This window comes from Scyliorhinus canicula, chromosome 6 (assembly GCF_902713615.1).
Source record: "Scyliorhinus canicula chromosome 6, sScyCan1.1, whole genome shotgun sequence".
NCBI classification, from domain to species: domain Eukaryota; kingdom Metazoa; phylum Chordata; class Chondrichthyes; order Carcharhiniformes; family Scyliorhinidae; genus Scyliorhinus; species Scyliorhinus canicula.
In genome coordinates, this window is record NC_052151.1 from 188,355,741 (window position 1) to 188,378,808 (window position 23,068).

At 48.8% G+C, this 23,068-nt stretch overlaps 1 protein-coding gene across 1 annotated transcript in view; it reads right to left on the reverse strand.

Annotated features, from left to right (window-relative positions):
- Positions 1 to 255: 255 nt before the first annotated feature.
- Positions 256 to 23,068, reverse strand: part of lgsn (lengsin, lens protein with glutamine synthetase domain) — a 28,508-nt gene continuing 5,695 nt past the window's right edge. Inside the window, exons 2-4 of the mRNA XM_038800665.1 lie at positions 12,860 to 13,598; positions 10,076 to 10,248; positions 256 to 2,452 (exon numbers count right to left, since the gene is read on the reverse strand). Coding sequence (XP_038656593.1) covers positions 1,274 to 2,452; positions 10,076 to 10,248; positions 12,860 to 13,598 — 2,091 coding nt within the window. The 3' untranslated portion in view covers positions 256 to 1,273. The remainder of the gene's footprint in view (positions 2,453 to 10,075; positions 10,249 to 12,859; positions 13,599 to 23,068) is intronic.

Sequence of the window (23,068 nt, forward strand, 5' to 3'; positions counted from 1 at the left end):
AGGATGTGCAGACTCCGCACAGACAGTGACCCAAGCCGGAATCGAACCTGGGACCCTGGAGCTGTGAAGCAATTGTGCTATCCACAATGCTACCGTGCTGCCCTACAATGCTACCGTGCTGCCCTACAATGCTACCGTGCTGCCCTATGTCGGTGTGATTGGCCTGTCAGCGGCGGGACTTTGGCCCATCGCGGGCCAGAGAATCGCCAAGGGGGGCACGCCGATCGGCGCGGGGAGCACGCCAATTGGCGGGGCGCGATTCCCGCTCCCGCCGATTCCTGGGTGGCGGAGAATTCCGGCCACGGCGGGGGCGGGATTTACGCCAGCCCCGGGCGATTCTCCGACCGTGCGGGGGGTCGGAGAATTCCGCTCCTGATGTATATCGTAAATAAGCCAAGTTTTCTTCCTACCAACTCGGTGGCCTACTAAACGGCCTTTCTTTTGATAATCTCATTTGCCCATTTTAAGATGATGGTTTGAAGGCTGAGGGGCAATCCGTTGCTGGGAACTGGGCTCGTCCATTACTCTTGACAACTGTTTTATTAAACTTAATGCCTAAAGGAAACAATGGTCCAATATTTCTCATAGATCTCCTGGTATCAAAGCAAAAAAAAAACACTCTTCAATTAGAAATAATTTATAAGTAGCTTGCAAAGAAAAAAGCAAGACAGTTTTGTTAATCCGTCAAAGTCCATTAAAATGTTACGGCGTACAGCTTTCTAAAGCATTGTAGAAATATCCTTAGCTCCATGGTTTCATGGCACAACCAGAACTGAATTGGAAAGAAAATAATTTCCTTCCCAAGCATTAGCTTAACAACCCAGATTCCTCGTCATCACATAAAATGGTGTAAGGACTCCTACTGTAGGGAATGACACTGTCCTGCCAGCACAGCACAACTTAAAGAATGAGGACTTGGTTTGTGATCGGAGAACTTTGGCATTGTCATTAAGCAGCATGATATATTATATATGATATATTGTCCATTACATGTTGTATATGGTATATTCTATGGTGAATATAGTATATTTCAGTGCATTTGATATATTGTGGGTTATATATTAAATATGATCTGCTTCATGTGATATGTAATGTACGGTCTGTAGTATATAATATACTGTATACTATTCAATACAAATGATCTGTTGTATATGATATACTGTATTCTGTACATTGTATCTCATACATTGTACCTTATATATATAATGTGCTGTACATGATGTGGTATATAATGTTGTATATGATATATTGTATGGTATCTGTTAATATTTTACTAGATGAAGTATTCTAGGTACTTGTCATCCTCGCCATCTAATGCCTGCGTCTTCAATTCAAACCGTTTGACAGCAATGAAATGTTGGATGAAAGGTTCGCCCAACGCCCGCCGGATGCAGTGGTCGTGCTCCAGTGCATCAAGTGCATCCTCCAGACGAACGGGAATGGCACAGGGTTTGAGCGGGTGAAGAATGGGGGCAGCCCGCGTTTCGCTTTCAGACGACCCCCTCCTGAGCCCATCCAGGCCCGCGGCCACGGTGGCAGCGAGGACGATGTAAGGATTGGCCATGGCCGACGCCAGGCGGTTTTCGAGACGGGCTCCACTGCCCCCATGGAACTTGGCGTTAAAGGCACAGCTGTTGTCGTTGGACCCGCACGTCACACCAACAACCCCTTCGCCTTTCCCATTGCTGTAGCGCTTGCGGCAGCATTGACCTGGGGCTACCAGGCAACTGAGGGCTGCGGCATGCTGCGCCAGGCCAGCCTGCCACCTCTTCCCGATGCCTGACAGCTCCTGCGCTGCTGTTGGATCACAGAAGAGGTTCTGCCTCCCGTTCGCATCCCACAGAGAGTGGGAAAGGGTCCCGGAGTTGCCAAAGCCGGAGGGTGTGAAGAAGCTGGCAGCGATATCGTGTTTCCTTGCCAGCTCTTTGACACCCGTTCTGAACGTGAAGGCATTGTCTGCTGCACCCATCCCAAACTCAGCTCGAAGTGACACCTCCATTTGACCGGGCCCCCGGGAAGAGGAAAAGCTTTCAATATCAACCCCAGCACCATACATGGCATCAAATAACTCCTGCACAAAGTTCTGGTCATGATTATTCAGGAGGGTTGCAGCAGGGAAAGATGTTGATGTGTTTAGTGTCTGAGCAAAAGTGTAAAGCCAAAACTCATAGGTGAAGGACGAATGCAAGGTGAAGCCATAAGCCCGAAGCTGGTTCAGTTGAAGCTTTGCTATTTGTCTAGGAGATGTCAGAAGAGGGTTGCCTGTTATTGAGCAAGAATCGCAAATTACCCTGGCTGTTTTCTCAGCCCACGGGAGGACTCTGAAGGTTGAGATGTCGGGCATTAAGAGTATGTCGCTATTGAAACTGGGATGATCTGCTTCATTTTCCTTTGGACTCCACGTCAGCTCCAGGTAACCTCTTGGGAGGGGCACCCCGTAAAACACTTTCTCCTGTGTAGGAAGCACAAGTTTGACTGAGTTAATCTCCATGCAGTTCTCTGGCAATTCAAAACCATTTAGAATGATAGAATCTCCTCAGCCCATCGAGTCTGCACCGAATATTTGAAAGAGCACCATACCTAGGCCCACTCCCCTGCCCTCTGCCCATAATCCCACCTAATTTACACATCTTTGAACACTAAGGACCAATTTTATCAAGGCCAATCCAGCTAACCTGCACATCTTTGAACTGCAGGAGGAAACCGGAGCCCCCAGAGGAGGCCCAATGCAGACACAGGAGAATGTGCAAACTCCACACAGATAGTTACCCAAGCCGCATCAAGTGTTGGCTATTGAAAAGTGTATTTACACCACCAGTTTAGCACACGGTAAAATGGTCAGTTGTCTTGAAGTCCCTCCAGAGTACAAGCTTGTATAAATCTGTCAAGCAAACGGGACTGGGGGCTAATTTAATTGCATCTACACAATTAGATAGTTAAACTCAGAATTGAAAATATGCTCATTAGAATGCATGAACAAGTATAGGCCATTTTATCCATCGAGTCTGTTTTTACTGATGGCTGTTCCTATAATGGACAAGCAATACTCCGGAAACTAGATCCAATTTCATTCTCCACCCATTCAATCATGGCCTGCAAGTCACCTTCCTCACTGTGCCATTACATACCCTCCCCAGCCACACCATCTTCTTCTGCTGAAGAGAACTATAGTGAGACATGGAATACTTAACTCCTAGCAACTCAGCACTCAAACCTGTTCCATCATTCAATCAGCTCCTGGCTTCTTTACTTACATCCAGGAGAGATGGTGGCATGATGGTAATGTTAGTGGATTAGTAACTCAGGCACCCAGGCTATTGCTTTAGGGACACAGGTTCAGATCCCACCATGGCAGCTGGTGGAATTTAAATTCAACAAGTTAATCTGCATTCTAAAGCTAGTTTTTTGAATGGCAACCAGGAAATTATTGTTGTAAAGATGCATTTCCAAAAATGTATTGGCTGGATGTGGGCATTGCTGACTGGGCCTGCATTTTTGCCCATCTTCACTGTGGCTCACAACTGTCCTTTAGGGAAGGAAATCTGCCATCTTTCCCAACATGGGGGGGGGGATTCTCCGATGCCGAAATCGCGTTCGCCAACCGGCCGGAGAATCCCCGTTGCTGCCAAAATCGGGGGCGGTGCCACATCCCCCTCCAAAACAGTGTACTCGCAGAGTACGCCGCACGCCGTCGGGACGGGCTCAGGACATTACCTGAGGCCCTCCCCCGATGCTCCGCCCTTGATGGGCCGAGTCCCGGCGGCGCGGGGCGCGTGTGCTAATTAATTCCGGGAACCCGGCAAGGTGGCTGCGGACGGAGACCACGCTGCCACAGTCAGTGGGGGGGAGCCGATCTGGGTTTTCTCCATCTGGGATTCCTCCAGGTGCTCTGGTTTCCTCCCACAGTCCAAAGATGTGCAGATTAACAATAATAATAATAATCTTTATTGTCACAAGTAGGCTTACATTAACGCTGCGATCGAGTTACTGTGAACAGCCCCTAGTCACCACATTCCGCCGCCTGTTCGGGTACACAGAGGGAGAATTCAGAATGTCCATAATTACCTAAGCACGTCTTTCGGGACTTATGGAGGAAACCAGAGCACCCGGAAGAAACCCACGCAGACACGGGGAGAAAGTTCAGACTCTGCACAGACAGTGACCCAAGCCAGGAATCAAACCTGGGACCCTGGCGATGTGAAGCAACATTGCCCACTGTGCTACTATGCCACCTGTGGATTGGGTGGATTAGGTGGATTGGTCATGCTAAATTGCCCTTAGTGTCCAAAAAGGTTAGATCGGGTTACTGGGTTACTGGGATAGGGTGGAGATCTGGGTTTAAGTAGAGTGCTCCTGGGCGGCAGAGTGGTGCAGTGGTTAGCACTGCTGCCTATGGCGCTGAGGACCAGGGTTCGATTCCGGCCTCTGGTTACTGTCTGTGTGGAGTTTGCACATTCTCCCGTGCCTGCGTGTGTTTCGCCCCCACAACCAAAGATGTGCAGGTTAGGTGGACTGGCCATGCTAAATTGCCCCTGAATTAAAATTTTAAAAATTTATTGGGTACTCTAATATTTTGTTTTTAAGTAGGGTGCTCTTTCCAAGGGCCGGTGCAGACTCGATGGGCCGAATGGCCTCCTTCTGCACTGTAAATTCCACGATATCTATGACAGTTGCACACTACATATTGTTTGAAAATGCCAGTCCAATGAGCGGACTGATTAGTGTTAAACAATTGTCTGTACAATCTGTTAAACAGGTCTGTATAGAAACTGTGTTTGTGTTTTCTATATGGATCTTTATGTGTTATTCCCTCGCTGAGTGTCAAGGCTGGAGACCTTTCTTCCTCCCAATTTCTCTCACTCCCATAATCTGCATGTCATCAAAACATGACTTATTGAATTACCTTGTCTTCTTTCATATTGTACTCAGCTTAGGTTGGACATATTAAATTATAGGCCTCTGGCCTGGACTCAATACAAAAAATAGTGAAGATTCATTTCAAAATTCTTTGCAAATATTGAGTTGCTCTAGGGCAAGGTCCCATAAATAACCATAATGAAATGGATGCTGGGCAAAACAGTAAGAAGACTCTACTTTAGCACAGGACATTGATGTCTCACCTAATGCTTCACATCTTTTTCAGTAATGTAATGAAGTAGGTTTTTGCACTCAATCCAGTGTGATTCTCCGGAAAGATTTCTAAGAGTGGGAATTGCCGCGAATTTCCCAGCGCTTGGCCCAGCGAGGCCGGCAACACTATTCAACGTTAATTGGTCCATTTAACGAGGCCTCACGGGCTTATAGCCACAAACGAAGGCTTGCCAGCTGATTCGCCGGCACTACGCTCGCCAGCCTCCCGCTACCAAGGTCGAGCAGCGCTTAAGCTGCACTTGTTCCTCCAACCCCCCTAGCCAGCTCGCAACAATGGCGCCAAGTAGACCGGCCTCCAAGATTCGGGGACGCTGACCTGGGAGGCTGCTAGACGCTATGGAAGCCAGTCCTGTTCTCCCGAGGGTCCAGGAGGGGCAGCAATAGGGCAGCTAGTGCCGCCTGGGATGCAGTGGCGGCGACAGTGAGCTCAGGCAGTGTGACCAGGAGGACTGGCCTCCAGTGCAGGAAGGTCAATGACCTATACTGGGCAGCACGAGTAAGTAGACACCAACGCCTCTCCCCAAGAACTTTCCACCCCCATCGGATCATCCACCCACCCCCAAAACCCTTTGCCCACCCCCTCTCCCCCTTCAACCCCCCAACCCTCCCTTCACACCCCACCTCCTACCACTGTGAACCATGCGTATGACTAATGATGCCCTCTTTGTGTCTCCTCAGGAAAAGCTCTCCCACAATTGCCAGGAGAGGGCCAGGCTGGCGACGGCGGGGGGGGGGGGGGGGGGGGGGGGGGGGGGGTACCAGACATCATATGGAGGTGATCGTGTGGCCGAGTACAGGTCACCAACACGGAGGCTGGAGGACGCCGCAGTGATGAGGAACCACCGGGTTCCACCCGGGGGATCTGTTAAATGTGAGTTGTTATTGTCTGACTGACTGACCCATCCCTCCCACTGACCGCGTGGCCATTCTCCCGCAGGTCCTCCAGCCGACGGTACCGGCCCATCCCGGGTGGCCTCCTCTCCAGACTCCCAGGAGTCCACCTCAGTGGGGAGCTGTGAGGATGCCACCATAATAGTCACGTTACAGTTGTCATCCCCGCCCTCCATCAGCGCAGATACACGCGCCTCGGTGAGACATGTTAGTGGTCAGGCCTCTGGGGCACAATCTGGTGAGCAGCACAGTGCTGCTGATGTACATCAGGTGGAGGCAGGAGCCCCCCAGGCAAGACAGCAGTCGGAGTTCTGCTGGATCCCAGCGCCTGGCACCATCGGGAGAGCGGGGAATTGTATTACACGTTAAACACCCTCATGCACAACCAGTATGATGTCTCTGTCACTTCCTTCTGCAATGCGGGCCGACCTCCGAACCCTTGGCCCATGTTGCCAGGCATCTTGCCCTCTCGCCTCCGGGCACACAGCCTACAGGTGACGGGTGTGAGCGACCACTCAGCAGACAGGCAGAGGTCAGGCTATGGCATAGATTGAGTAACACCGGCACCTAGCTCTCTGCGGGTTATCATCACCCCCATGCCCTTGACAGTTACCTGCTGATGGTGCTGTCACTATTGGGCGACTATAAAGGCCTCCTTGGCCCTCTGGACTTGCTGGAGCCTCACCGCTGTTGCCTGTCCCACAGCCTCAGGCTGGTCCTCAGGTTCCTCCCCGGCCTCATCCTCCAACCCCTGCTGGTCCAGCGCCACCTCATCATCCTCACCCTACTCCAGCTCCTCTTCGGTGGCCAAATGGTCCTCATCACCAACCTCCAGCTCGTCGCCCCGCTACTGTGTGAGGTTGCGGAGGACACAGCAGACCAGCACAAAGCGGGTGACCCTCCGGGCGGTGTACTGCAGGGCGCCACCGGAGAGGTTGAGGCATCGGAACCACATCTTGCGGAGTCCGATGGCCGCTCAGTGACAGCCTCTGTACTGGCATCATTAGCCAGGTCCTTAGCAGGTACCCCTTATCCCCCAGGAGCCAACCGCCCATCCAGGGGTACTCCTCAAAGAGGCCGGGGATGATCGACTGCCCCAGGTTGTAGCTGTTATGGACGCTCCCCAGGAAGCGTGCGCACACATGCATTATCTGGTGGTCGCACACAAGAAAGATGTATGTTAACTAAGGGCAGCCCCAGATGGTGACATGCATAACATCTATGACACACTAGACCTGGGCATCACTGCGATGGCAGAGAAACCTGCAGCCAGGGCATCTTGTTGGGTTTGGTTCACGTCAAAGAGGATCTAGTTTCCCACTCAGGCATACAGGGCATCAGTAGCCTGTCGGATGCACCTGTGGACTGCAGCCTGTGAAATTTACACGTCCCCACTCAAGCACTGGAAGGGTCCCGAGATGTAAATGTTCTGGGCTGCAGTGAACTTGACGGTGTCCTCCTCCTCCATGTGAGGACATGGCGCAGGTGCTGCACCGTCTCCTTGTTGAGGCATCCTGCGGCACACGCTGTCCGTCACCTGTTCAAATGATTGGCAGCCAGGTCCTCAGGGTGTGGAGCAGGGTCCAGCACATGGACTGCCGCCTTGAGCATCTGCAGACGCTGCTGCTGCTGCCGTCTCCGGCGTCTGGCTGCCCGGCCTAGCAGCAGTGCCACTGGGGCACATTCTGCATCCAATATCCCTGCCATAGCGCTCAATATCGGTCAGGAATTGGGGGAGGGTGTTAGACGGACAACCAGCGGTGGCTGCCACCCCAGGACTCTCCATCCCACCCATAATGCCTTGCCCATCCAGTCTCAGCTGCAGCGGGCCATCCTCACCAGACCCCAGACTCTGTATGCCGGACCCCCGTTCGTAATGTCACCTGGACCGGGTGCTGGATCCCTCCCCGTAGCACTCACCCAGCCTACGGCCGTGGACATGTCCCTGGAGCTGTGACCTTGTCCTGGGTATACGGATATTGGCCGCTGCGTGTGTGGTGTTACCTTCCGCAGTGCTCAGGCATCACGGGATACTAGGCAGTAACTCCCACATGCTACATGGCCCACCCACTCACGGGAATCCAATTGGGATGTGTGCAGTGCTCACATAACCACGATTGGCAATTCCCTATTAGCGATAGCCTTCAGCCGCGCAGCCAGAGGCCTCACCAGTCGGTGGGGGTTATGGGTGGTCAGTGGGCCAGGCGGGTAGGGACAAGGGTTGCCCCCAGAACGGGTAAACATGATTGAGTGGTTGGCACGGTGGTGCGGCAAGTGGTTGCACCCCAGTTGCCCCCCCCAGCATCCCCCTTTCCATGGTGGTCCACCCCAGCCAAAGGTCCGCCCCCCCAGCCAAGGGTTCCCCCAACCCCTATCAAGCACTGGGGTGATAGGTCCAGCGCCCCCGGGCTCTTTGCCTGTGAAAAAAGATGGCTACTTACCTCCTTGACTCCCCACAGAAGCCCTCCACCAGCTTCACGATCTTAAAAAGGAGTACTAATGGGCACCAGCGTGAGCACTTGCTGGGGAGGCCGATGGGAGAATGATGGGAGGCTTTAGGATAAGGGATGATTTCTGTTAATTGTATGGATAATTAAGAAAGCAAATGTAATGTTGTCATTTATCTCAAGAGGCTTGGAATATAAAAGCAGGGATGTACTTCTGAGGCTTTATAAAGCACTAGTTAGGCCCCATTTAGAATACTGTGAGCAATTTTGGGCCCCATACCTCAGGAAGGACTTACTGGCACTGGAGCGGGTCCAGCGGAGATTCACACGGATGATCCCAGGAATGGTAGGCCTAACATACGATGAACGTCTGAGGATCGTGGGATTATATTCATTGGAGTTTAGGAGGTTGAGGGGAGATCTAATAGAAACGTACAAGATAATGAATGGCTTGGATAGGATGGACGTAGGGAAGTTGTTTCCATTAGCAGGGGAGACTAGGACGCGGGGGCACAGCCTTAGAATAAAAGGGAGTCACTTTAGAACAGAGATGAGGAGAAATTTCTTCAGCCAGAGAGTGGTAGGTCTGTGGAATTCATTGCCACAGAGGGCGGTGGAGGCCGGGACATTGAGTGTCTTTAAGACAGAAATTGATAAATTCTTGATTTCTCGAGGAATTAAGGGCTATGGGGAGAGAGCGGGTAAATGGAGTTGAAATCAACCATGATTGAATGGTGGAGTGGACTCGATGGGCCGAATGGCCTTACTTCCACTCCTATGTCTTATGGTCTTATGGAAATAGGGCTTAAGTGGTGATTATAGGTTTCTCGCCACGGTACACGAGATCCCGATTTCGCCTGCGAGAGCGGGCCGGTTGCATTGCACACTGTTTGGCGCCTGGCACAGATTTTGTTTTCTGCCTCTCCACTATTTACCGGCTTCGTTCCGCTTGAGCGAGGGTGTAACGAGGCCGGAGAATCACGCCCATATGGTTTGAGCGCACAACCTTTGTGCTCAGAGGTTGCACTCACAACAAAGTAAAGCTGCATGATAGAGCTTGTCTGCTCACCATTCATCTGCAACATCTGTCTGTGTAAACGCGGAAGGGATTTGAACACATTACCTTACATTTCTTTTTTTTTTAATTTAGAGTATTTTTTTTTCTAATTAAGGGGCAATTTAGTGTGTTCAATCCACCTAGCCTGCACATCTTTGGGTTGTGGGGGCGAAACCCACGCAAACACGGGGAGAATGTGCAAACTCCACACGGACAGTGACCCAGAATCGAACCTGGGACCTCAGCGCCGTAAGACTGCAGTGCTAACCTACTGAGCCACCGTGCTGCCCTTACCTTACATTTCTAAGCAGCTTTCTTCAATGGGTGTGTTAACCTGTCAACCAAAAGCCAAATTACATACTGTCGACCATCACGTGAAGGCTGGGATGATGCAGGAGTGTGTGAATTCTCCCTGGAGCACAGCAGACACATGGCATGTAAGAGTTGCTCAGGGTATTCAATAAACTGCTATTGTTCTAAGCACTTGGTCACCAGTCATTGGAACCCAGCGCTTTTACACATACTATACCTGAAAAAAACGAGATGGCACAGTTTTCGATCTTGAAATCCCATGAAAGTCACTTGCTTCAAAACGGATGAACCTAATGTCTTCTCTTGTGATCTGTTGCTTCACTTGCTCAATAGTAGTGCTTGTTTGTGAGAGAGTTGCACTGCTATTCATAGGTAGCTCTCTCATGCTATCTATAGGATAGAAAATGAGGATTACATTACATGGAGAGCACCATACAGAAGTAGACCATATGGCCCAACAAGTTTATAATCATGGCAAGGTTGTTTATAATTAAATAGTGCATTATGTAACATCAGAATATCTCAAAGCACCTTCAAGCCAACAAAGCGCTTTTAAACTGAAGTCACTGTTGTGATATAGGAAATGTGGCAGCCATATTGTGCAAAGCAAGCTCCCTCAATTTAGTAATGTGATAGTGAACATCTAACCTGTTTTTTTTGTGATGTTTCCAACAAGATAACTATTGAGTACATCAATGACAAGGAAGAACTCCCCTTCTCTTCTTCGAAATAACACCTTTGGGTCAACCATGTCCAGATGATAGGGTAGATAGTAACTCGGTTATGTCTTCTTCGAAAGGCAATATCTCCACAAATGCAGCTCACCCTCAGTAACGTACTGATTGTCTAGATTTTGTGCTTAGATTTCTAAAGGGACTTGAACCCAAATCTTTGGACTCGATGCTGGCCACTGAGGCACGGCTATTACAATGGTAGACCATTGCTTCTAGGGAACTGCTATATGAGCATTTCTCCTTACACCGAGCCCATGCCAACTTTGCCTACATCAATCTGTGAGTGGGGAATAGCACTGTGCTATGCCTGTGGGCAATATCATAGAGGATGGTGTGTGACCTCCAACCAGCAGGTGGCGGTGCAGACACACCATGCGTCTCAAGACCATAGTCATGTGACCAGGGATTCCCATATAAGTGGAGACACAACCAGCCATCACCAGATGGTTGTTGGGGACAGTAGTAAGACATACAGGTGAACACTCAAGCTAGATGTAGTTCCAGAGGAGTACAAAGAAACTCCATAATAACTTACTCTGTCACAGATCGCTATCTTACCACATGTGATTTAATAAAGGTCCTGCATTGGACAAGACTAGGTGTTTGGTGGATTCCTTTGCAAGACATAGAAGACCAAACACAACAAGCACCAGTCCATAAATTCTAAGGCTGTATTTTGTTCAGTACAGAAGATTGAGGAGTGATACTAGTAGAAATGTTTACAGGGCAGCACGGTGGCACAGTGGCTTAGCCCTATGCCTCACGGCACCGAGGTCCCAGGTTCAATTCCTGCTCTGGGTCACTGTCCGTGTGGAGTTTGCACATTCTCCCCATGTATGTGGGGGTTTCGCCCCCACAAACCAAACAATTTACGGGCTAGGTGGATTGGCCACGCTAAATTGCCCGTTAATTGGAAAAAGGAATTGGGTACTCTAACTTTATTTTTTTTAAAAGAAATGTTTACAAAGCACTACAAGATGATTAAAGGAATTGATAGCAAGTTAGGTGGAGAGAAACTATTTCCTCTGCTGGGGGAGGGCGAGGAACACATTTCACTGACTGAAAGCAACCAATCGCACCAAACCCAGAGAGATAATCTGCTCATTTTGGAAAGGTCCCTCCTGAAGGAAGTCAACCAGTCCATCTTCAAGTGATTGATTTGAGCTCAGACCAGATAATCCTGGTGAAGACAAATTGCCATCTCCTCCAAGTGGAGAAATGGGGCAAAGGTTATTAAACACCTTTTCAACATGGTTTCTTCCATATTTCTATTAGAATATATCTCTCCATAGCCTCGCACGCGTCCATCCCTCCCTCCCCCATCTCTCCTCCAGCCCTACAGTCTCCAAGATATCTATGCTCTTACATATCTGATCTCTTTCACATTGTTTCACTACTATTGGCAACTGTACTTGGGGCTTTTCACAGTAACGTTATTGCAGTGTTAATGTAAGCCTACTTGTGACAATAAAAGATTATTTATTTATTTTATTTATCTTCAACTGACAAGGCCTGAGGCTCTGGGATTCTCTCCCTAAACCACTGTCTTTCTACCTTTTTTGGTCCTTTAAGGCACTCCTTACAAACTACCTTCTTGACCAAGCTTTTGGTGTTCTGAACTAATCTCTCCTTATTTGGCTCAGTTTCAATAGTCCTGTGAGGTGGCTTTGGATCTTTTCCTACATTTAAGACACTTCATTGTTGCTGCTGCTGAGGCCGGGTGAAATTCTCCCACCAGAAATTTCATCAATTGCTTTCTACTATATTTGAATTGGCTGATTGGATTAACAGAGGGGTAAAGGCAGGCACTAACCATGGGGGTCTTGTGGCTGCGTGAGGAGCTGGAATTCTCCGGCCATTGAGATTCTCTGTTCCCGCAGGCAGTGCAACCCAGCCGGTGGGTTTCCCGGCGGCATGGGGTGGCTTCATGGGAAATCCCATTGACAAGCGGCGGGAAGAGAGAATCCCACCAGCAGCGAACGGCGCGCCGCCGAGAAACACACGGGTGGGGAACCGGAGAATCCCGCCCCCTGTCTCTGAGGCAGAGGTTTTTGGAAAAATCCTACTCCAGAAATTGATGACCAAGGAAGATGTGGCAAATCCTTCCGAAAATGGCAGACGGGAGGAATTCCCGGTGGAAAGAATGTTGGCGTCTCTATCAACACTACCCATAGTTCCAGACTACAGCATGCTTGTAAAAGTGCATGTAGCCACATTAACACGGACTCCCTGAATGAACTGCAACACACAATCAGCAAGGTACTTACCTGTGACATTTGAATCTGAGTCATGCTTTGAACTTAGCCCGCTGTCAGTGAGAGTAGATATATCTGATGTCTTCAATGCCATTGCTTTGGTTTTGGTACTCTCTGAAGTTGCAGCATCTGAAGTGGACACTGGCAGCATTGGTAGCTCATCACCCGTGGATGCCTGGCTGGGTCTCTGTGCTGTCTTCTGTTCAGGGACCCGGGGAAATACTTTTGAGGAGGCAGAGGGTTTATCTTCTTCCTCCTGGGGTTTCTCTTCAGGATTCTGAACCTTCAAACAGGAGGGCGAACAATTGCTTTTACTGCTCACTTTCTGTCGGCTGGTAATTAAAGGACTCTCCTTTAGAAGGGCTTTCAGCTCCTCCATTGTTTCTTTTGAAATCCCGACCTTTGAAACAAATATGCCTCGAGTCTTTTCCTCCTCGCTACTTGTTTCCCAATCCTCTGCGGTCTTCTCGCCTTGCTTTTGACTGTCCCCACCGCATCGACTACACTTTCCGCCCCCGAGTTGCTCACCTGTCCCTGGGGATTCAGTCGGCTTGTAAAGGCCTGGTCCTGTGACAATTGACAGACCAGGTCTGTGAAGGTAGGAATGACCTGTGGAGCTTGATGTGTGCTTTTTCTCGATTCTTTCCCAGTCCAGGGGTGGCATGAATTTTCCACTGACTTTCACACTCCTCCTCTGCCCAGTGCAGGATATTCCACTGCCATCAATTTCATCTGTTCCATCAGTCGCTTCCTATCAATACGATATTGCATTGGGTTACTAATTGGAAAGGACACTATCATTTGAATGAACCTGGACAGAACAAAACATAGTCATACTTGAGAGAGAAAAGCAACTTATAGTGCAATTTGAACATTACCACATATATAAAATGTTTGCCAAAAGTATTTTAAACCAATTAGTATTTGCCATCAAATCAGGAACAGAACATCAAAGACCCTTCAATTTTCAAGTACCAATCAGCCACAGGCATGATGAGCTGAATGGCCTCCTCCAGCCCTCTATCATTCGATGCCTCTATGATGCTTTATAATTTTACTCTTTGACTTGATTCAGAGTAGCAAATTTGTATCGTACACCATAAGCCAATTCCATAATTGGTTCATGTTGGACCCCTCATTTCCCCTCTGTGACTGGGTATGTTCACTTGCCTACTTTTTAGATCAACAGATACCAGGAGGCTAACACAACTCAGTGACAAGTGAGCTTTGACAGGTTAAAAGAACAATGGTGCAGGCAGGAAAAACCTCTCGGCATCTCGTACCAGGCGGTGTGGTCATTCAGCCCTTGAGCACGTCTCACCATGTTATTACATCGTGACTAATCTGCATTTTAATTCCATCAACCCATCCTGGTTTGGTAATGAAACAAAAATTAGTCAACCTCAGTTTTGAAATATTTAGACACAATGGCCAGGATTCTCCGCTACCCAGTGGGGCGGGCCGTACCGGCGTCGAGGAGTGTCGTGAACCACTCCGACGTTGGGCCGCCCAGAAGGTGCAGAATCCTCCACACCTTCAGGGGCTAGGCCGGGGCTGGCCGGGTGGGCAGCGCGCCAACCGATCGCGGGCCAGGCCACCGTGGCCCCCCCCCACCAGGGCCATATCCCCCCTGTGCCCCCTCCCCCCTCCCATCCGAGGACTCCGCAGGCCGCCCGCAGAGCCAGGTTCCGTCGGTAAGGACCTTGTTTGATTTACGCCGGCGGGACTGGCCGAAAACAGGCGGCCACTCAGCCCATCGCGGAACAGAGAATCGCCGGACGGGGGGGGGGGTCACTGCCAACGGCCCCCGACCGGCGCAACATGATTCCCGCCCCCGCCGAAAAACCGGGGCCGGAGAATCCGGCAGCCGGCGTCGGGGCGGCGGGGTAGGATTCACGCACCCCCGGCGATTCTCCGGCTCAGCGGGGGATCGGAGAATCCCGCCCAATGGCTTTCTGGGAGGGAGAGTTCCACATTTCTATCACCCTTGTTCTGAAAAAACGCTGCCTGACGTCACCCCTGAATGACCTCGCTCAAATTGTAATGTTATTATTTGGCCTCCTATTCTGGAGTCTGCCGCCATCCCGCACCCACCCCCACACCCCATCGGAAGAAATAGTTTCTCTCTATCCGCCCCATTTAGTCGCCTCAATAAGATCAGCCATTAATCCTCTAAACCAGGGAAATACAAGCATAATTTAAGGAAGCAATCCTCATAATTTAAACATTTTGGTCTGATGCTGCAACCTGGAGTAAGTATCAGAGTGAGAGCTCAAACTAGGATCAGCAACACAGGGCAGCGCAGTGGTACAATGGTTAGCACTGCTGCCTCACGGCATTGAGGTCCCAGGTTCAATCCTGACCCCGGGTCACTGTCCGTCTGAAGTTTGCACATTCTCCCCATGTCTGCGTGGGTCTCACCCCCACAACCCAAAAATGTGCAGGGTAGGTGGATTGGCCGCGCACAATTGCCCCATAATTGGAAAAGAAAATAATTGGGTACTCTAAAAAAAAAATTTTTAATAGAATCAGCATCATTTGGGGAGGGCGAAGGCCAACTTGTTGAGGTAGGACAATCTCCCTCTTGTCGTTGCCGGGCTGGGTATAGGCAGTAAAGATGAATATTTTACCACAATTCTTGTTTTGTTTCAACATCTGCCGGTCTTTTTGTCCAAGGTATTTTTCAGGGAGATGACAGGCTGATCTCCTCATTTGTCTGGGTGGGGAAGGTTGCAAGAATAAGAAGGGTGATACTGCAGAGTGGACGGCAGGTGGAAGGGGGCTAGGCCTTCCAAATTTGATGGGCATCGAATGCAAAGGGGGTTCAAGGTAGAATAGGGAGGTAGGGTCTTTGTGGGTGAGGATGGAGGTGTTAATGTGTTTGTTGCAAATTATAAAAATGTTGAAAATTTGGAATAAAAATACTCTTTAAAAAAAGAATCAGCATCACTGAAAAATAACAACCTCCGTGCAATATTTTATTAACATTTTTCACTGCGCTCAAAGATCCCTCAAGTATTTAATCCCTCATAAAACAAACATTTGTATTCCTATTCCCACAACAAAAAGATAGCTACTCATTTAATAACCTTTGGGATTGTTGATTAAACTGGGAACTTAACATCACCAACTGTGATAATGACAAGTTATGGAAACAGTCAAGCATCAATAATGCAATAATGATAGCAATTAGAATGATACAATCCAAACAGTGCAGAAGGAGGCCATTTCACCCATCAAATCTGCACCTACACTCTGAAAAAGCACCCCATCTAAGGTCAAGCCCACACCCTATCCCCAAAATCCAACCTAACCATTTGGGCACTAAGGGGCAATTTAGCATGGCCAATCCACCCAACCTGCACATTTTTGGACTGTGGGAGGAAACCGGAGTACCCAGAGGAAACCCACTCGGACACGGGGTCACCCGAGGCCAGAATTGGACCCGGATCCCTGGGGCTGTGAGGCAGCAGTGCTAACCACTGTGCCGCCCTTAACAATAAATGTTATGTTAACAAGTATCTATTGAAATTGAAAGCACTGGATAATGGAGGGGGTGGATAATGGAGGGGGAGAGGGCAGCATGGAAACGGATGGAGAGGGCGTCCTGTGGAGATACAAGCCTGGGGGCCCTGGTAACGGCGCCGTGGCCGCTCCCTCCTACGAGGTATACCACGAGTCCGGTGGTGGCGGCTACCCTCAAGATTTGGGGGCAGTGGAGGCGACATAGGGGAGAAGTGGGGGGCTCGATGGAGGCTCCGTTAAGGGGGAACCATAGGTTCGTCCCGGGGAACATTGATGGGGGATTTCAGAGTTGGCACAGAACGGGCATCAGACAGCTGAGGGACCTGTTTATTGATGGGAGGTTTGCGAGCCTGGGGGAGTTGGAGGAGAAATTTGGGCTCCCCCCGGGGAACATGTTCAGGTATCTGCAGGTAAAGGCATTTGCTAGGCGGCAGGTGGAGGGATTCCCTTCGCTTCCTGCGAGGGGGGTGAGCGACAGGGTGCTTTCGGGGGTCTGGGTCGGAGAGGGGAAGATATCTGATATCTACAAGGTTATGCAGGAGGCGGAGGAGGCATCAGTAGAGGAGCTGAAAGCTAAGTGGGAGGGGGAACTGGGGGAACAGATCGAAGACGGGACATGGGCTGATGCTCTGGAGAGGATTAATTCTTCCTCCTCGTGTGCGCGGCTTAGCCTCATCCAATTCAAGGTGCTGCACCGGGCCCACATGACTGGGACGAGGATGAGTAGGTTCTTTGGGGGTGAAGACAGGTGTGTCAGGTGCTCGGGGAGTCCAGCGAACCATGCCCATATGTTCTGGGCATGCCCGGCACTGGAGGAGTTCTGGAAGGGGGTGGCGAGGACGGTGTCGAGGGTGGTGGGATCCAGGGTCAAGCCAGGATGGGGACTCGCGATTTTTGGGGTTGGGGTGGAGCCGGGAGTGCAGGAGGCGAAAGAGGCCGGTGTGCTGGCCTTTGCGTCCCTAGTAGCCCGGCGAAGGATCTTGCTACAATGGAAGGATGCGAGGCCCCCAAGCGTGGAGACCTGGATCAATGACATGGCGGGTTTCATTAAGCTCGAGAAGGTCAAATTCGCCCTGAGAGGGTCGGTACAAGGGTTCTTTAGGCGGTGGCAACCTTTTCTCGACTTTCTGCCTCAACGATAGGGTACGGGGACGGTAGCAGCAGCAACCCGGGGGGGAGGGGGGGGGGGGGGGGGGGAAAAGGGGGGTGGGGGCGGACAATGACTATGTTTGTTTATTTAATTTTAATTTATTTTTAAGTTCTTTTATTGTTCATTGGGGTTGGGGGGTGGGGGGATGGGATACATATGGTCTGGGGGTGTTACAGTTATTATGGGTTATTTTGTTGCATTTCATTGTTTGTCGTTATGTTTTATATTTTCTGTAAAAAATTCCAATAAAAATTATATTTAAAAAAAAGAAATTGAAAGCACATACCTTTTTCAACTCATGGACACAGTCAGGTAGTTTATTTTTCAACATTTAAAAGGGTAGCAGATTTAAATAGCATAACAGCTTTACTGTTCCAGAAACCTTCTCTGCTGTTCACAAATATTTATGTCAACTCTAAAAATTCATAAGTCACACACTGCCAGATAAGGCTCTTCCTGCAGTGAAAATGTTTGAACTCAGCACTGAGTTCAAGTGGCCCTGCTGAGCTTGTGTTTCCCCAATGCGTGAGTCACATCCTAACCCCCTTTCCCTGCTGGTGAAAATAGGAACTGTGGGAAACAGGCAGGAGTTCCAGATCCGGGTTCCCAGTGCCATTTTGAATGAGTCATGTCCTTGAAAATCTCGGCCTTTGTGTTCAAGTCTCTGGGAGTGGAACTTAAACCCACAACCTTCTGACTCAGAGGAGAGAGTGCTACTCAGTGAGTCATGAAGGAGTCAATGGGTGGCATGGCAGCACAGTCGTTAGCACTGTTGCTTCACAGTGCCAGGGACCCGGGTTCGATTCCCGGTTCATATCACTGTCCGTGCGGTGTTTGCACGTTCACCCTGTGTCTGCGTGGGTTTGCTCCGGTTTCCTCCCACAAGTCCCGAAAGACGTGCTGTTCGGTCAATTGGACATTCTCAATTCTCCCGCAGTGTACCCGAACAGCCGCCTGAAATTGACGACTAGGGGATTTACACAGTAACTTCATTGCAGTGTTTATATAAGCCTACTTGTGATACTAATAAAGATTATTATTATTGTTATGAATGACACCAGATTGCATCTCTGGGCTGTTTCCATTTACCAGAGATAATTGCTCATCCAGGTCTTTTCTGAATGATGAAGATTAGTTGTGTGATGCAGACAGTACAAAATTCAGAGTAAAAGGAACAATAAAAATGCTGATAACCAAACAGCTCTTTGCACCACACTGAGGGAGGACCTCCTTTTGTCACTCAAGAAGGTGATGCACTTGTCCGAGCATCAAGACTTTTGGATTTGTCTTCAGCTAAATTTTGAATTTGTCAGATTTGTTTCTGCTCTTATCATTTTAAGATGCCAGTAGTGCAGACACGGGAAGGATTCTAACGTAATTTCTGCAGAACACAGTCTCGCCTTTTGACTGTGCTAAAACTGTGCTTAAAATGTAATAGGGCCCCCATGAAATTGGCATTGAAAATCAGACAGCCCTTCAATTAATCCCTTAAACCACTGTTGTTTGTGATATACATAAATGATCTGGACGAAGGTATAAGTGGTCTGATGAGCAAGTTTACAGATGATACTAAGATTGGTGGAGTTGCAGATAGCGAGGAGGACTGTCAGAGAATGCAGCAAAATATAGATAGATTGGAGAGTTGGGCAGGGAAATGGCAGATGGAGTTCAATCCAGGCAAATGCGAGGCAATGCATTTTGGAAGATCTAACTCAAGAGCAGACTATATGGTCAATGGAAGAGTCCTGGGGAAAATTGATGTCCAGAGAGATCTGGGAGTTCAGGTCCATTGTACCCTGAAGGTGGCAACGCAGATTGATAGAGTGGTCAAGAAGGCATACAGCATGCTTGCCTTCATCGGACGGGGTATTGAGTACAAGAGTCAGCAGGTCATGTTACAGTTGTATCGGACTTTGGTTAGGCCACATTTGGAATACTGCGTGCAGTTCTGGTCGCCACATTACCAAAAGGATGTGGATGCTTTAGAAAGGGTGCAGAGGAGGTTCACCAGGATGTTGCCTGGTATGGAGGGTGCTAGCTATGAAGAAAGGTTGAGTAGATTAGGATTGTTTTCGTTGGAAAGACGGAGGTTGAGGGGAGACCTGATTTAGGTCTACAAAATTATGAGAGGTATGGACAGGGTGGATAGCAACAAGCTTTTTCCAAGAGTGGGGGTGTCCGTTACAAGGGGTCACGATTTCAAGGTGAGAGGTGAAAAGTTTAAGGGAGATGTGCGTGGAAAGTTTTTTACGTCGAGAGTGGTGGGTGCCTGGAACGCTTTACCAGCGGAGGTGGTAGAGGCGGGTACGATAGCATCATTTAAGATGCATCTGGACAGATATATGAACAGGTGGGGAACAGAGAGAAGTAGACCTTGGAAAATAGGCAACAGGTTTAGATAAAGGATCTGGATCGGCGCAGACTGGGAGGGTCGAAGGGCCTGTTCCTGTGCTGTAATTTTCTTTGTTCTTTTTTTTGTTCTTCAATTAGCACTTAGTCTGTTAAGTGGAACGGCCCCAAGATCTGTGCGAGGTGCCTGTGTCTGCATAATGTTTATTACTCATCTTTGGTCAGACTCTCAGCAATCTGAAGAGTTAGTCTGCAGCTAAATCTTTTATGTAATCTGACATTTTACAGGTAATTACTATTTATAAGGACTGTCCAAAGAAGATCAGGATGTTTTCCCTTTTGTTCTGGTCTTAGAAAGCTGTCCATATTTCAGTTGGTGAAGACACACACTAATATGAATGCGACCATAGGGGCTAGAATGGTCCTGCCTTAAACCCCAGACCGAAATTTATCAATTAGTCCACTATTTTTATTATTCCTTGGTTACACTCAGAATATCCTATGATATGGACAAATAGTCTAAAATGCAACTTTAGGGTCATTGAGAGTCGGTACAAGCAGCAGCTAATCTGAGGATCATAGAATACCACAGCATAAAAGTAGGTCATTTGGTTCATTGTGCTTCTACCAATTCTTTGGGAGAGTTACCCAACTAATCCTGCTCCCCAATCCATGAAATTGTGCCCTGGCCTGAATCAATATAGAGGTATAGAAAAATTAGAGCACAAATAACTTTAGACAACAAGGACAGAAACAATGAGTGAGCCCATATCCAGGACAAGCATCTTAATTCTTATAATCCCAGAATCCGTAGAATCCCTACAGTGCCGAAGGAGGCCATTTGGCTCATCAAGTCTGTACCAGCCCTTGGAAAGAGCACCCCAATTAATCCCACGCCTCTACCCTATCCCCATAACCCAGTAACCCCACCTAACCTTTGGACACTAAGGTGCAATTTATCATGTCTAATCCACCTAACCTGCACTTCTTTGGGCTCTGGGAGGAAACCGGAGCACCCGGAGGAAACCCATGCAGACATGGGGAGAAAGTGCAAATTCCGCACAGTCACCCGAGGCCGGAATTGAACCCGGGTCCCTGGTGCTGCGAGGCAGCAGTGCTAACCACTTTGCCGCCGTGCTGCCTAATGCCAACATTAGTCTCCAGATATGACCCCGTAGTGTACGAGGCTTGCTCTTGCACATCCTGCCCCTTGACCCAAGGAATCCCACAATGGGATCAGAGTCAAAGGCCTCAAAATGTGGCTCCACAGCATTAACAGGAGAAGCTGAAAAAGGTGTTGCACCACTTCCAGCCACTTCTGGCATCGGCCAGCTCAATGCCCTATCCTATGATTGCAACGGTGTGAATGTGGGTGCACCATGATTGCGCCAGAAGCATGCACAGATCGTGACATCAAGCAATCTCTCAGATGGGAGTTCACGTTGCCAATTTAGACCAAGCAGGTCCTGGCCTCACCCTCACCTAATTCCCAACTAAAGAGGCTTTCAGCTGCATGAGAGATCCACCACCTCCAAATATTTGAAGGGCCAGTGATCCAACTTACAGATAAGATGGTTTGGACTTTTGCTCTTACAAAGTTTGTGGAAGTCCTGTGATATGATATTGGAGGGATTTTGAAGCAAGTGCAGCTGTATCCTCACAAGGAGGTCAGAGTAATTTTCTCCACTGGAATTTCACATTCAGTTTGAGAGTGAAAGTGTGGGCCTAAAACTAGAGTCCTAAATTTAAATAAAGGGAATTACAAGGGTTGAAGACAGACAGTGGGATTTTCAGGCCTCACTGCGGTGTGTCTTCCAGTGGCAGAGGCGGCTCAGAATTGGCCACCGGTGGGATCTTCTAATCCCTCCGATGTCTACAGTATTTCTCATGGCTTGTCCATCCTGCCGTCAGGGAACCCGCTACAGAAAATCGCCTTTGGCAGGACCGGAAGATCCAGCAGGGTGGGGAAAGGCTGGAAACTCCCATGCAGAGTTCGCTAAAGTGGACAAAGGAAATAGGCTAAGATGGTAGAGAAGCAGTGGCAGACATTTAGAGAGATACTTCATAGCTCTCAATAAAGATATATTCCATTGAGAAAGAAAGATTCTCTGAGAAGGAAGCACCATCTGTGGCTCATTCAGGAAGTTAGGGATGGCATCAAATTGAAAGAAAAGAAAAACAAAGCTGTGAAAATTGCTGGAAGGCCAGAAGATTGGGACAATTTTAGAATCTAGGTTAAATGAGAGAGAAATTGAAATATGAAAGAAAAGCAGCAAGAAATATAAAAATGAACAGTAATAGCTTCAACAAGCTTGTAAAAAGGAAAGTGAATGTTAGTCCCTTTGAGGTTGAGACTACGGACTAATAATGGGAAACATGGAATATCAGAGACTTTGAATAGTATTTTGTATCCGTAGAAGGTACAAAAAAACCCAAGATTAGCAGAAAATCAAGAAGTATCATAGAATCATACAATGTACAGTGCAGAAGGAGGCCATTCGGCCCATCGAGTCTGCACCGGCTCTTGGAAAGAGCACCCTACTTAAGCCCACACCTCCATCCTATCCCCGTAATCCTGCAACCCCAAGGGCAATTTAGCATGGCCAATCCACCTAACCTGCACACCTTTGGAGAGAGGAACTTAAAACAATCACGATCACTAGAGATTAGATACTAGGAAACAAATGGGACTAAAGGCCGACAGGCATTCTGGACCTGATGGCCTGCACCCGAGGGTCTTTACGGAAGTGGCTGTAGAGATCATGGACACATTGGTTGTAATCTTCCAAAGTTCCCTAGTGATCCCAGTGAATTGGAAAGCCACAAATATAACACCTCTGTTCACAAGAGGTGGGGGACAGAAGGTAGAAAACGATAGGAGTGTTGGCCTAACATTTGTCATTGAGGGCTATAGTGGCAGTGTTTCAGGGTCTGTAACACAACAGGGAGATGCAGTGCAGACAGCAGAGAGGGAAAACTGCGAGCTGAGGGAAGAGGAGGAGGTGATCTCTCCATAGAAGCCCCAAGCCACCACGGATTGTAATCAGGGAGAACGTTTCCTACCTCCACCTCACCCAAGAGTAATGGCTGAGGCACCTGAGATTCGCCAGCAGGTTGGTCACTGAACCGAGAAACACGCAAACTTCTCATTTAAGACCTTCATGGCAGTACCCATCTGTGACTTCACGCTCCAGTGA